The sequence below is a fragment of the Cottoperca gobio genome, chromosome 20, assembly GCF_900634415.1.
Source record: "Cottoperca gobio chromosome 20, fCotGob3.1, whole genome shotgun sequence".
NCBI lineage: Eukaryota > Metazoa > Chordata > Actinopteri > Perciformes > Bovichtidae > Cottoperca > Cottoperca gobio.
In genome coordinates this window covers 17,508,633-17,522,565 of record NC_041374.1, presented here as the reverse complement: position 1 = coordinate 17,522,565, position 13,933 = coordinate 17,508,633, and the positions used below count along the sequence as shown (strand labels likewise).

The 13,933-nt window shown below is 44.1% G+C and overlaps 1 protein-coding gene across 1 annotated transcript in view; it reads right to left on the bottom strand.

The window, feature by feature from the left end:
- The window catches only part of hecw1a (HECT, C2 and WW domain containing E3 ubiquitin protein ligase 1a), a 98,161-nt gene that overhangs the window by 63,081 nt on the left and 21,147 nt on the right, over nt 1–13,933 (bottom strand). Inside the window, exon 10 of the mRNA XM_029458263.1 lies at nt 368–510. Within this exon, the coding sequence (XP_029314123.1) occupies nt 368–510 (143 nt within the window). The remainder of the gene's footprint in view (nt 1–367; nt 511–13,933) is intronic.

Here is a 13,933-nt window from a genome sequence, read left to right as displayed (position 1 = left end):
TAATTGCCTTGAGTTTGACACCCGTGCAGTAAACACTGAAACGTGCACATAAATGAGATAAATAACGTAAGCGTTTAGTTTATTTAATAAAAGAGCACGTGTTCAATGAAACACTGATACTGCTATTAGTACTCGGAGAAGTGTTATTCTTAAAAAAATGCACGCATAAAGTTGCATTCAAATCTATTAAATATATGGCTCTCAAGGAAATATACAAAAAAATATTTGGCTTTTATGGCTCTCCCAGCAAAAAAGGTTCCCGACCCCTGCTCTAAACTAAACATAACATAAATACATTTACACACATGACGGGATGTTACAACCTTACACATTCACTGCATAAATATGTATGGTGTGTGTGTTTTACCCAATTGCATGTTTTTCCAGCAGCCTCTGGACAGGGACAGAGAGTTTCCCAAGGAACCGCTTGATGATTGGCCGACTTTTGGCAAATTTATCCTTCACCTCGATCTCCAGGACATCAGTGGGAAGAGACACAAAGTTAAACCTCTGGAGAAACAGAGAGAGACGAGACGATAAGGATAACACCACTCGGTGTCATTGGATTGGTATGATATTTTTGTATGCACTACAATTAGATCATAATGTCTGTTTGCATGAAAACTCATAGCCATCAGTACAGAAAAGGCTATAAGGTCTTATTTGGAACTTATTTGCAGTAAAGCATATGTTTTGTATGAAGTCTGGCCCTTGATAATGTTTTGGAAACATGGTATATTTACTACCAAGACGAATGTATCTTGTTACAACCCGGCTCGGCAAGGGAGTAACATACAACCAGATGTTTATGATGAATAAAGTGTATTTATTCATATAATATAGAGAATTGGCAATCAATTGTCTCTCACAACCGGTCTCCACCAAGGTGGGAGGAGAGGTATCGCTTCAGCCAATCAAGGTGCAGGCATCCAGATAATAACCCCCACAGATAACTAAGGCAGACGGCATTGGCTGTGGCCGTAACACTCCCCCACTTAAAACACAAACTATAGATTCCTATAACGAAACACATCACTTCAATGTTATTTTATAACCTGGACAAAGCATCTGCCAACACATTTTCTGAGCCCTTTTTATGGCGAATTTCTAAATTGTAATCCTCCACAATCAGCGCCCACCGCATGAGTCGTTGATTGTGGTTGTACATGTGAGATAAAAACGAGAGGGTTATGATTGGTGAAGGTTACAACAGGCAACGAACTGGAACCGACGTATACCTCAAAATGCCGGAGTGCTAATTACAATGCAACAATTATTAAAACAAATCTCTGAAAAGTGGCTGATGCGTTGCACATGCCAAAAGCCATGACTGTGTATCGTAAAAGGTGAGTCGCAAACGCAGATATTTTGGAGGCACGTTCAGCTAATGGTACCTGCCAATAACATTTCAGCAGATCCAATTTGCTGACATTTTTAGCGGGGCCCAAGTTATCAATACAGACCTCCATCTGCGGCAACGGATAGGAGTCCTGAACTGTAACTGCATTTACTTTACGGTCCGCTCGTTGCGCAGCACATAGACGCTCTCGTCTTACTGGGAGAGTTGGGCAATCAAGAGACACAGCAGGCCTGACGGGACGCTCCGGCTCAGCCGCAGTTTCACAAGGAGATGCATCTGCTATCGCAGTCTCCTTCTCAAGCTCAACTTCTCCTGAAAACACTGGCATAAGCACACTATCAGCCAAGGTCACATCATCATTTGTACACGCCTCTGCACGGGTGACTACATAAATAGGGAACACATCAGAATGTGGCTGTATTACCTCAAGTGATCCTGCTGACTGAAGAGAGTCCAACACTTCCAGCGCAGGAGTCACTTTACCACCAGCGATGTTGTTACCCATCAGAAATACAATTCCTTTAATCGGTAACGCGGGACAAACTGCGATGGGGAAGAAACCACTGATTAATTTTGACTGTACGTGTATGCGGTGTACTGGTCTGGGAAAACAACCTTGTAAATGAACACATACTCAGCAGAGGAAAGAGACGTTACTTTCTGTTCATTTAAATACACAACAATTCGGTCAGAAACACATTTCTTGAATTCTTCCATCAGCAATAGTTCTCGCAGAGAACTATACTTGTCCACTTTACAAGAGGTCCTCCCATTTATCAAATAAAGTTCCCTTTTCCCTGGTGAACTCAGCATATGTCTGATTTGGAGCCTTTCTGTGGTTCCGAAATCTGTCTGTATGCCTCAGGGACCAATTCATAAGCGCGCAGGATAGCAGCTTTAACCATTTCATATTTCAGGCTATCCTCTAACGAAAGTGCAGCAATAGCTTCTTGAGCTTTGCCATGAATTTTGCACTGTACTAAAAGAGACCAGGCCTCAGGCGGCCACTGCAAAGCTGAGGCAATGTGCTCAAATGCACCAAAATACGAATCTACTTCAGCTTCATGAAATACTGGCACTAAAACAATGTTTTTACCAATGTCAAAGGCACTGCGGGTGTGGTGAGGAGGTGGAGGTAGGGAACGTACCTGCGGCATCTACAAACGCCCTCAACGCGTGCATCTATGCCTCTAGATCCAGCTGATGCAGCCGAACAGCTTTGTTAGCTCTCTCTTAATAAACTACCTAACATACGTGACACTGAAGTAGTTGCCAATTTGTATCAAATCATCTTTGCGACAGGCATCACTTTTATCCACAGAGGAATTGGCCAAAAATGACTCTACATCGAACGGTGCCATTTACAAAACAACAATTGAATTTTCAGACAATCCAAACTATCAATAAATAACTTATATATATTTTTTACGGAGTCTGTTAATGATCCCGGACGAGGCCCCATTTATGTTACGACCCGGCTCGGCAAGGGAAAAGGGAGTAAAATACAACCAGATGTTTATGGTAAATAAAGTGTATTTATTAATATAATATGGACAATTGGCAATCAATTGCTTTTAAAGCGACAAATGGAACAAAAGGAGGGCCCAACACAAGAGCAGTGAGGCTAACAATCTGACAATATAGCGGCTACGGCTGACAATCAAACTGTCCCAACTAAACAATGCGGACAGCTGGCACGGAACACGAAACCCAAAACACAATAGGCAACATTCAACATTCAATATACATAAGAGCGCGACAGTCTCGGACCAAACAGAAGGCATCCACATAATAACCCCCACAGATAACTAAGGCAGACGGCATTGGCCGTAACAATCTGGAAAATGTTCAATCAATGAAAAAAAACAATCGACACTTAATGTCTTTGTCTATGTCGTGGTTAAGGTTAGGAAATATGTTTATGGTCTTGATTAAATGTTAAAGAAGACAAAAGGCATGGCTATAGTCGTGCTAGCAGCTCTGTGAGGCTGTAATCGGCTAAAGGCTTATGTCAGCATGCTAACATGCTGATTTTAGCTGGTATTGTTGAACACAGTGAAAAAATGTAGCCCCTTCATTTCACTTGAATAAGGCCTGTTTGCTGAGCATATAGGAATTAAGGCTTTTTTTTCCCAAATATATATTGTTTAAACTTCAATGCATAGAACTGTACATTTTAAGTTAAGTTAAATGCATCAATCTGATGCACTTTGAGATCAACATGAAGAGGTTAGATCGTTGACGAATTTTGTGTTCTTGTAAACAATTTCTGGTAATAATGTTGTGCTCTATTAACAATTTTAGCATAAACATATTGGTTGTATAGTATGGGACATGGGTATTCAACTAACATTCAAAGTGTTTTTTCTCTCCCTGTCGGCCCCTCACTCTTCTCTCTGTCTTCTCTCCCTGTATCACTAACTCATCTTTCCGTCTGTCACTCACTCGCCTCTCACCTCATCGGTCTGAGTCACAATGTTTGTCGCTGTGAGATAAATAACTCCTGAATGTATTAATCCACACTTGATAACTACCATATGCATTTGTTTATCTCAATCAATAATTATTATGCACTGAATGTATAATGAGCACTGTAATAAATATGAATGAAGACACACTCTCGGTACGCTCCTCGTGTTGAGGGCGACTGAAGAAATGCAAACTCAGGATGACTCAGCACCAAGGGGTGTAGACACACCCGCGTGCCAACAAGGGGCCAATAGGAATTGGCCCAAGCCTAACCAATGGGAAAAGACAACACCCTAGAGAAGAGAACTAGTCGAGAAGCAAAAGAATGTAACGGGCCTCTTCAGTGAAACCGAAAGACAGTTAACTGTTTCAATACAGCCTGTGGCTTGGTGCAACTGAATTGTCCATGACTGTGTGTATTATCGAATGCGGTCATTATTACTTTCATAAATATTATACGAACATAAAGAAGTTTGCTGGATTGATTTGACGCAGAAACTCCGTCCTTCAAATTAGAACCCCACACCGCTTGTAATGCACAGATTTGGTTGGCTGAGTAGCAGAGATGGCTTAACTCGCATGCAATTGGTCTGTGAGTTGACCTGAAACTGAACTGCTAAACAAGTGCCGTAAAAATGAGAAAAGCTGCGCCGGTTAAAATAGAAGCGCCCCGTCAAAAATTGAAAATCCCTTAAAATGTTTTATTGATTATAGGTCATGGTCCATATAGGTCGGTGACTGGGCCTGTTAGTGACCTATGGTATAGGATATATAAATCGAATCTATTAGCCCTGACAAAAAACATATCAGTCGATCCCTACAGCAAAGTGAAGGAGTATGCAACTCACAGGGTCATGTGTTTAATCACATACAGTCAAGCCGGAAAGTCTGCACACCTCGTTCACCTTTTCCATGTTTTATTACGTTACCGACTTATTCTACAAAAGATTGAATTCATTTTCTGTCTCAAAATAATACACAAAATTGCCCATAATGACAAAGTGAAGATGACATTTGTGCTAATGTATTAAAATTCAAATGTAAAATATCATACGTACACAAGTGTGCACACCCTTTGATATGACACCCAAAAGTGAGCTGAGGTGCATTTTCTTTTCACTGATACTGCTTGAGATGTTTCTACAACATCACTGGAGTCCACCTGTGTTAAATTCAATTAATTGGACATGATTGGAGATGGCCAACACCTGCCTATATAAGGTCCCACAGTTGACAGTGCATGTTAGAGCAAAATCCAAGCCATGGGATCAAAAGAAGTATCTGCAGACCTCAGAAACAGGATTGCGTCAAGGCATAGATGTGGAGAAGGGTATGGAAACATTTCTGCAGCTTTACAGGTCCCAAAGAGCACAGTGGCCACCATCATTCGTAAATGGAAGAAGTTTGGAACCACCAAGAATCTTCCTAGATCTCGCCGCCCGGCCAAACTGAGCAATCGGGGAAGACAGGCCTTCGCCAGGGAGGTGAGCAGGAACCTGAGAGTCACTCTGACAGAGCTCCAGCGTATCCTTGAGGAGATGGGAGAACCTTTCGTAAGATCAACCATCCAGGCAGCACTCCACCGATCAAGCCTTTATGTTCGAGTGGCCAGACGGAAGCCACTCCTTAGTAAAAGGCACATGACAGCACGCTTGGAGTTTGCCAAAAGGCACCAAGAGGACTCTCAGACCACGAGAAACAAAATTCTCTGATCTGATGAAACCAAAATATAACTTTTTGGCGCTAATGCCAAGCGTTACGTCTGGAGGAAACCAGGTACCCCTCATCACCGGGCTAATACCATCCCTACAGTGAAGCATGGCGGTGGCAGCATCTTGATGTGGGGATGTTTTTCAGCAGCGGGAACGGGGCAACTAGTCCTGATAGAGGGAAAGATGAATGCAGCTAAGTACACCGAGATCCTTGAAGAAAACCTGCTCCAGAGCGCTCTGGACCTCAGACTGGGGCGAAGGTTTACCTTCCATGTTGGAAGGTAAACCTGTGTGCTTTGGGTCGTTGTCATGTTGACAACGACCCGAAGCACACAGCCAAGAGAACAAAGGAGTGGCTTCGGAGAAAGTCTGTGAATGTCCTTGAGTAGCCCAGCCAGAGCCCATACCTGAATCCAATTAAACATCTGTGGAAAGAGCTGAACATGGCTGTGTACCAACGCTCCACATCCAACCTGACTGGGCTTGCAAGGATATGCCAAGAGGAATGGGCAGAAATCTCCAGAAACAAGTGTGCCAAGCTCATAGCTTCTTTCCCAAGACGCCTTGAAGCTGTAATCGCTGCCAAAGGTGCATTAACTAAGTATTAGACTAAGGGTGTGTACAGATATGTAATCCCTAAATAACCTATTGTTGTCTAAAAACTAAATTGCATATTTTCTAAAAACCTGTTTTCACTTATATTATTAATTTATTTATGATATTTGAGGCAAAAAATGAACTTAATCTATTGTAGAATAAGTCTGTAACGTAATAAAACATGGAGAAAGTGAAAGTGGTGTGCAGACCTTCCGGCTTGACTGTATATGCTTAAGCAGCATCAATCAATCACTAATATATCACTGCCATAAAGTTGCATGATATATCGTTTCAGCATCGACATGGCGATGTGGGCATGCACAATAGTCGCAAGACGTTTAATGTCAAGTAAGGAAAATAAACTTGCGTCATGCTACAACTTATTTTTGCTGCTTGATACAAAAGGAAACTGGCAATGCAGGGTTTCCACTAATGTATTGCAATCCCAGTGGTCCGCCAGGTTGTGTGCGTAAAGTTAGCAAATGTGCAGTCATAAAAATAAAAATAGAGAGAGCGTGTCTGTGACGGTGAGTAGGACGTTAGCAGTAATGTTATAGCTGTGAACGTAGCAGTGCACTGTATGTACAGGTTAGGATATTTGCCAGTGAATATATGTTATAACTCCTCAAGACCCAAGCCAAGTTCCCATGTCTTGCTTGCGACCTGCTGATTAAAGTGAAGGGGGCCCAGGATCACTTAAGGTAGACTGGCCATTAAAAAGGTAAAATGTGTAAGATATAGCCACATTTCTTGTTCAAAACATTCAAAAATAACTAACATAATCAACTGTGAATGTGAATAGGTTACAGTGGTACGGTTGTGTCAAAGATGTCTATGTATTGTGTTGCAGAGATATTTACTGAAGTTAGCATGCTAACCTCACCACCCAGTTAACAGTTTCAGCCAGTGCAAACCCCAGCACCGGGGTTTTGAGCCCTGACAATTGTAGTACATTTATTCCAATGGGTACATGCTTCAGGATTTTCTAACCCTAACCCTAACCCTGATCTGGAGATTGTATCACAAAAAAAACTAAGCAAGGCATGCTCTGTTTTTATGATGCTTGCATGCTTGTACTGTATTGTATGGTTGTGGGTACAGAGCACCATTTCATTAGCATGACAACTGAAACATGTTTCTCTTAATCACCAAACTGCACAGAATAAAAGACTGAAACCAATTGGATGGCAAAAAGGTCTTCAGAGTATTTTTAATTTTTCAACACAATTTGCCAAGAAACAGGAAGTTAGTGTAACTCCGATGTACATTGTCTAATTGGCCCCAAATTTCACGAGCATGATAAGGGACCAGCCCTGACAACAGTTTCATGCACATGTTGACCCAGTGTTTCCCCTACCATTGTCTTGGAGGGCCGCTGCGCCCCCCCAACGGAGCCCCGCGCCCCCCCCTGAAATTCAAGGGGGTTTTTTTTTCTAGGTTTTTTTATTTTTTATATATTCACAACTCACTTTTCGCATTGACAGGTGCTCTTTCATTAAACAAACTAAACGCTTATGTTATCGATCTAATTTATGTGCACGTTTCAGTTTGTACTGTCAACTGCCTACAGTCAGTGCGGAGGAAAGGAGAGGAGAGAACTAAATAGAATCCGTGCAACGCACCCCTCCTCGTCGCACGGACCTCATCCAGCCCAGACAGCGACAGCACCCCCCCCCCCAGTAAACCTAGGGGAAACACTGTGACCCATAGTCATAGCGCCACCCACTGGCAACAGGAAGTTGCTGTAAATTGATGGTGCTCCTTTACAACTACTCCTACAGATTTTATACAATTGACTTCATATTTAGACCAAATCATCAGGCCTTCAGAATGAAAAATGATCACAATCGTGAGTTTTCGCTGAGCGACCTTGCAATGACAAACCAGTCATTTTGGCTGTGGCTTCACCATAAAACAAGGCAATTTCCCTCATGAACCGTTTGTCGTAGACTCATGTGGGAGGCATCCCTGCACTCAGCAGAGAATTCCAGTATAATAATTGATGGTTTCCCCGCCCACTATATTTAAGCCCCGCCCCCTTAGATAACTCATTTGTTACAGACACTTGTGGAAGGCGTCCTGTGTAATCATTAGTTTTTTCCACATTGAATTGCATTTTTGAGGGCCTAAACGGGATTAATTGTAACACAAAATTTAAAGTGATGGTCAGGGACCTCGACGGACCAGACCCGGACAGCAGAGGCTGGCTCTGGGGACGTGGAACGTCACCTCTCTGTGGGGGAAGGAGCCGGAACTAGTGCGGGAGGTGGATCGCTACCAGTTGGATCTGGTGGGGCTTACCTCCATGCACAGTCTTGGCTCTGGAACCGTACTCCTGGATAGGGGTTGGACTCTATTCTTCTCCGGAGTTGCCCACGGTGTGAGGCGTCGGGCCGGGGTGGGGATACTCACTAGTCCCCGGCTGAGCTCCGCTACGTTGGAGTTTATCCCGGTGGACGAGAGGGTCGCCTCCCTACGCCTTCGGGTTATGGGGGGGAAAACTCTGACTGTTGTTTGTGCCTATGCCCCAAACCGCAGTTCTGAGTATTCGGCCTTCTTGGAGACCCTGAATGGAGCCCTGCAGGGGGCTCCAGTAGGGGACTCCATAGTCTTGCTGGGAGACTTCAACGCACACGTGGGAAATGATGGAGACACCTGGAGAGGCGTGATTGGGAGGAAGGACCTCCCTGATCTAAACCCGAACAGTTGTTTGTTGTTGGACTTCTGTGCTAGTCATGGAATGGCCATAACAAACACCATGTTCGAACATAAGGATGCTCATAAGTGCATGTGGTACCAGAGCACCCTAGGCCAAAGGTCAATGATTGATTTCGTAATCGTATCATCTGATCTGAGGCCGCATGTTTTGGACACTCGGGTGAAAGAGGGGCGGAGCTGTCGACTGATCACCATCTGGTGGTGAGTTGGATCAAGGGGTGGGGGAAGACTCTGGACAGACCTGGTAAACCCAAACGGGTAGTGCGGGTGAACTGGGAACATCTGGAGGAAGCCCCTGTCCTGGGGATCTTTAACTCACACCTCCGGTGGAGCTTTTCAGCCATCCCTGTGGAGGTTGGGGGCATTGAACCTGAGTGGGCGATGTTCAAAACCTCTATTGCTGAAGCTGCGGTGATGAGCTGTGGTCTCAAGGTCTTAGGTGCCTCAAGGGGCGGTAACCCTCGAACACCGTGGTGGACCCCGGTGGTCAGGGAAGCCGTCCGACTGAAGAAGGAGTCCAGTTGCAGGGTATCGAAGGACTAGAAGGGCGGCAGCTTCTGCCGTGTCAGAGGCAAAGCAGCGGGTGTGGGAGAAGTTCGGAGAAGCTATGGAGAAGGACTTTCGGTCAGCACCAAGGTGCTTCTGGAAAACCATCCGGCACCTCAGGAGGGGGAAGCGAGGAACCATCCAAGCTGTGTACAGCAAGGGTGGGACCCTGCTGACTTTGACTGAGAAGGTTATCGGCCGGTGGAAGGAGCACTTTGAGGAACTTCTGAATCCGACTAACACACCCTCTATGGTTGAGGCAGAGCTGGAAGCTGATGGGGGATCATCGTCAATTTCCCTGATGGGGTCACTTTTGAGGGCCATCCAATCCCTGTACACCCAAAGCGAGAGTTGTGTCCGGATACTCGGCAGTAAGTCGGACTCGTTTCCCGTGAATGTTGGCCTCCGCCAGGGCTGCGCTTTATCACCAATCCTGTTCGTGATTTTCATGGATAGGATATCGAGGCGTAGTCGTGGAGGAGAGGGGTTGCAGTTCGGTGACCTGAGGATCTCATCGCTGCTCTTTGCAGATGATGTGGTTCTTATGGCATCATCGGTCTGTGACCTTCAACAGTCACTGGATCGGTTCGCAGCCGAGTGTGCAGCGGTTGGGATGAGGATCAGCACCTCCAAATCTGAGGCCATGGCTCTCAGCAGGAAACCGGTGGATTGCCTACTCCGGGTAGGGAATGAGCCATTACCCCAAGTGAAGGAGTTCAAGTACCTCGGGGTCTTGTTCGCGAGTGAGGGGACAATGGAGCGAGAGATTTGCCGGCGAATCGGAGCAGCGGGGGCGGTATTACAGTCACTTTACCGCACCGTTGTGACGAAAAGAGAGCTGAGCCAGAAGGCAAAGCTCTCAATATACCGGTCGATCTTCGTTCCTACCCTCACCTATGGTCATGAAGGCTGGGTCATGACCGAAAGAACGAGATCACGGGTACAAGCGGCCGAAATGGGTTTTCTCAGATGGGTGGCTGGCGTCTCCCTTAGAGATAGGGTGAGAAGCTCAGCCATCCGTGAGAGACTCGAAGTAGAGCCGCTGCTCCTTTACGTTGAAAGGAGCCAGTTGAGGTGGTTCGGGCATCTAGTAAGGATGCCACCTGGGCGCCTCCCTAGGGAGGTGTTCCAGGCACGTCCAGCTGGGAGGAGACCCCGGGGAAGACCCAGGACTCGGTGGAGAGATTATATCTCCTCCCTGGCCTGGGAACGCCTCAGGATCCCCCAGTCGGAGCTGGAGGATGTGGCCCAGAGAAGGGAAGATTGGGGTTCCTTACTGGAGCTGCTGCCCCCGCGACCCGATCCCGGATAAGCGGTAGACGATGGATGGATGGACAAAATTTAAACATGGTGTTAATTTACGTAAAATATGGGTGTTGCGCATGGGCATGCCAAAATAGCTCAACAGCGCCACCTAGAACGCAGCCCCTGCTGTGTGTTTCACCTACTTGTACGAACATAATGTACATGTATATGTAACATGAGGAGACGTACAAAAAAAGTCTATTGGAGGTATATCATCAAACCAACAGGAAGTCAGCCATTTAGATTTCTATGGTGTTTTTGTGACATTTGACGATGCTGTACTTTAAAGAGTTAACCCATCCAACAGATTACATCCAATCGAGTTTGATTTTGCACATGTGTAGGGAATGGCGAAAATAGATATCTGATATGGTGGAATGTCTTTTCCCAATTTGCCACGACCCCTAACAGTTTTTAAAGTAAAAGCCCCGCTTTCAAATTTCACGTAGCTTAGTGAAATTTTGTAAACATATGTATTATGTGGAGATGATCAAAAAAGCCTCTTCGAGGTGTACCTTAATCCCAACAGGAAGTCAGCCATTTTGAATTTGTTGTGCACTGTTTGTTAAAGTGTAAAGGCTAAAAATTGCCAAACAGTTACTCTTAGCAGGTTAACTAGATCACCCTCATATTTGGTCAGCTCAATGTTAAGACCTTCACCTTGGCAGATGCAGCTTTTGCACTTGGAACGAAAATGACAAAACATGGCAAACGTATTAATTGTTCTAAAATCATGATATACGCAGAGACTTGGCAAACCGAGCTAATCCCGGACACTAACGCCACATTGGACGGTTTTCATCTGGTACGGGCGGACAGGACGAAAGAGTAAAGGAGGAGGTTTGGCCGTGTATGTGAACGATTGATGGTGTAAACCTGGGCACATCACTATTAAAGAATAGGTTTGCAGTGGGGACGTTGAGCTACTAGCTGTTAGCATGCATTCTATCTGCCACGGAAACTCTCGCATGTTATCGTGATAGCGGCGTATTTTCCCCCCTCTGCTAGCGCCGATGTGGCTTGTGACGTCATCCACTCCACTGTAAGCAGGCTGCAGACACAGTCCCAAATGCCCTCCTGGTGACTTTAATCATGCCTCTCTTTCCACCACTCTGCCCACTTTCAAACAATATGTGAAATTTCCCACCAGAGACAGTTAACACTGTTCTTACTGTATGCCAACACCAAGGAGGCATACAGCTCATCACCTCTTCCTCCCCTGGGTAGATCAGACCACAACCTGGTACACCTCGTGCCTGTGTACAAACGCCTTGAATGCAGACAGCCAGCAACCACACGCACGGTGCACTCTCGTGCGGACAGCGGACTGTATCACGGACTATATAAACTTTTGTGCGGTTAACGTTGTACCCACACATGGACTGTACGATGTTTTCCAAACAACAAACCATGGATGAATCCTGAGATAAAGGATCTCCTCAAAGACAAAAAGAGGCCCTTTATGTCAGGTAACAAGGAAGAGCTGAGGATTGTTCAGAGGGAGCTAAGGTGGAAGATCAGAGAGGGAAAGAACAAGTACAGGAAGAAGTTGGAGGACCAGCTGCAGCAGAGGAATGTCAGCGGTGTCTGGAGAGGCCTGAAAACCATTTCTGGGTACAAGGAACCAGACTCTCAGCCCAAGGGGGACCTAAAGTGAGTGAATGACTTGAACATTTTCTTCAAAAGATTTGTTCAGTCTTTATAGCACCACTATTAATAGAGTATATATTTGCAAAAACGTACTCCATTCTATGGACAATACTCCATAGTATTCCAGATCCAGGAATCCATTGTTGTCATGGTATACTTTTATTATAGAATGAAGCAGAATTGTCTCTTAAAGCTGAACATTAGCGGGCTGCTAGTATGGAAAGTATGCTGACTGAGCTAGCCATTAGAGTTATACAGTGCATCAATGCCAAGCAAGCTGAGCTCCACTCAACATGGGAGTGGTTTGGAAAAGGAAAGTGGCTTTCAGCTGAGTGGATGCTAGAGGGAGACTACATTAAATCTATGTATGGAGTCTCCTGAGGGACATAATAAAAAATAGAGACTGTGCTGTAGAGCATTCTGCGATAGACACTGCAATCTGTTAGAAAACAGCCCTATTATGCACAAAGCACTGAGTCATTTCCAGTGATGCTATGGTTCCGCCTGTCCATTTCATGTTCTAAATCAATATCTGATCAACCAAAATATTTTAGATTATAGAACAGCTCACTAATAATGTTGTTCTCTTGTACCTTTAACACTACACAATAAAACACAATAGACAAAGATGACACCACAACTGATTTTCCTGCAGAAGAACATTCTACATCAGCCAAAGTAAAGGTGCCTTATTTGAGCCCAATGGCTTCTTATAAATGTGGTTCATCTGTGGGTCATCTGCAGAGTAGGTTTTGAGTTTGTAAGGTTCAGACAGGGTTCCTTAAAATTACAGTTTTTTTCTGAAGCTGGTGAATTGTCAATGAATTGGAATGAATTTATTGAAATTATAAATTAATTAATTTATTGACATAAAACCATAAGGACAGCCACTAATAGGTCAGATGTTCAACATCAATTAGTAAAATAAGCTGCAATCTATCTAAAATGTTATTTTCTAAAAGCTGAAGTAATCAGTACTTTTTCAATCAACATTGAATCAAACTAGACTTTAGAGTACCGGTACATGTATTTTAAATAGAGTCACAATGATTAACACAGAGAATTGTAACTCAACTTTGCAGCTCTATGAAACTTCCAAGGTCTGTTATACAGTCCAGTGTCATGGTGCTCACCATAATCATTTACAACAAAGAAAAAAGGCAATGAGTCCAAAAAACAATTATATTCAATTTACTTTTAGACAAGTATAACAAAGAAGAGCAGAACATCCTCATATTAGTGAATCTAGACCAGCGTTTTTGTCATTTTTGCTTGGAAAATGAATGCAACAACTTTGAATAAGTAACCTCCTATTAAGTTATAAGAAATCCAGTGTGTGGTGTATAGCCATTGTCAGTCTTTTTGAATAATTTTATATAATTCTGTATGCCTTACTTGTTTGTGATATGTATGCATATACTGTGGAAAATGATTTCCTCATGAGGACAAATAATAATAAAGTATCTAAGAGAGTTTGGGAATAATCTTTATGTTGATCAGCTAATTGACTAATCGTTTCAGCCCTGATCTAAAAATGACCCTAGTCTGATCTGATAATTTATCTTTTTTGGGGTCA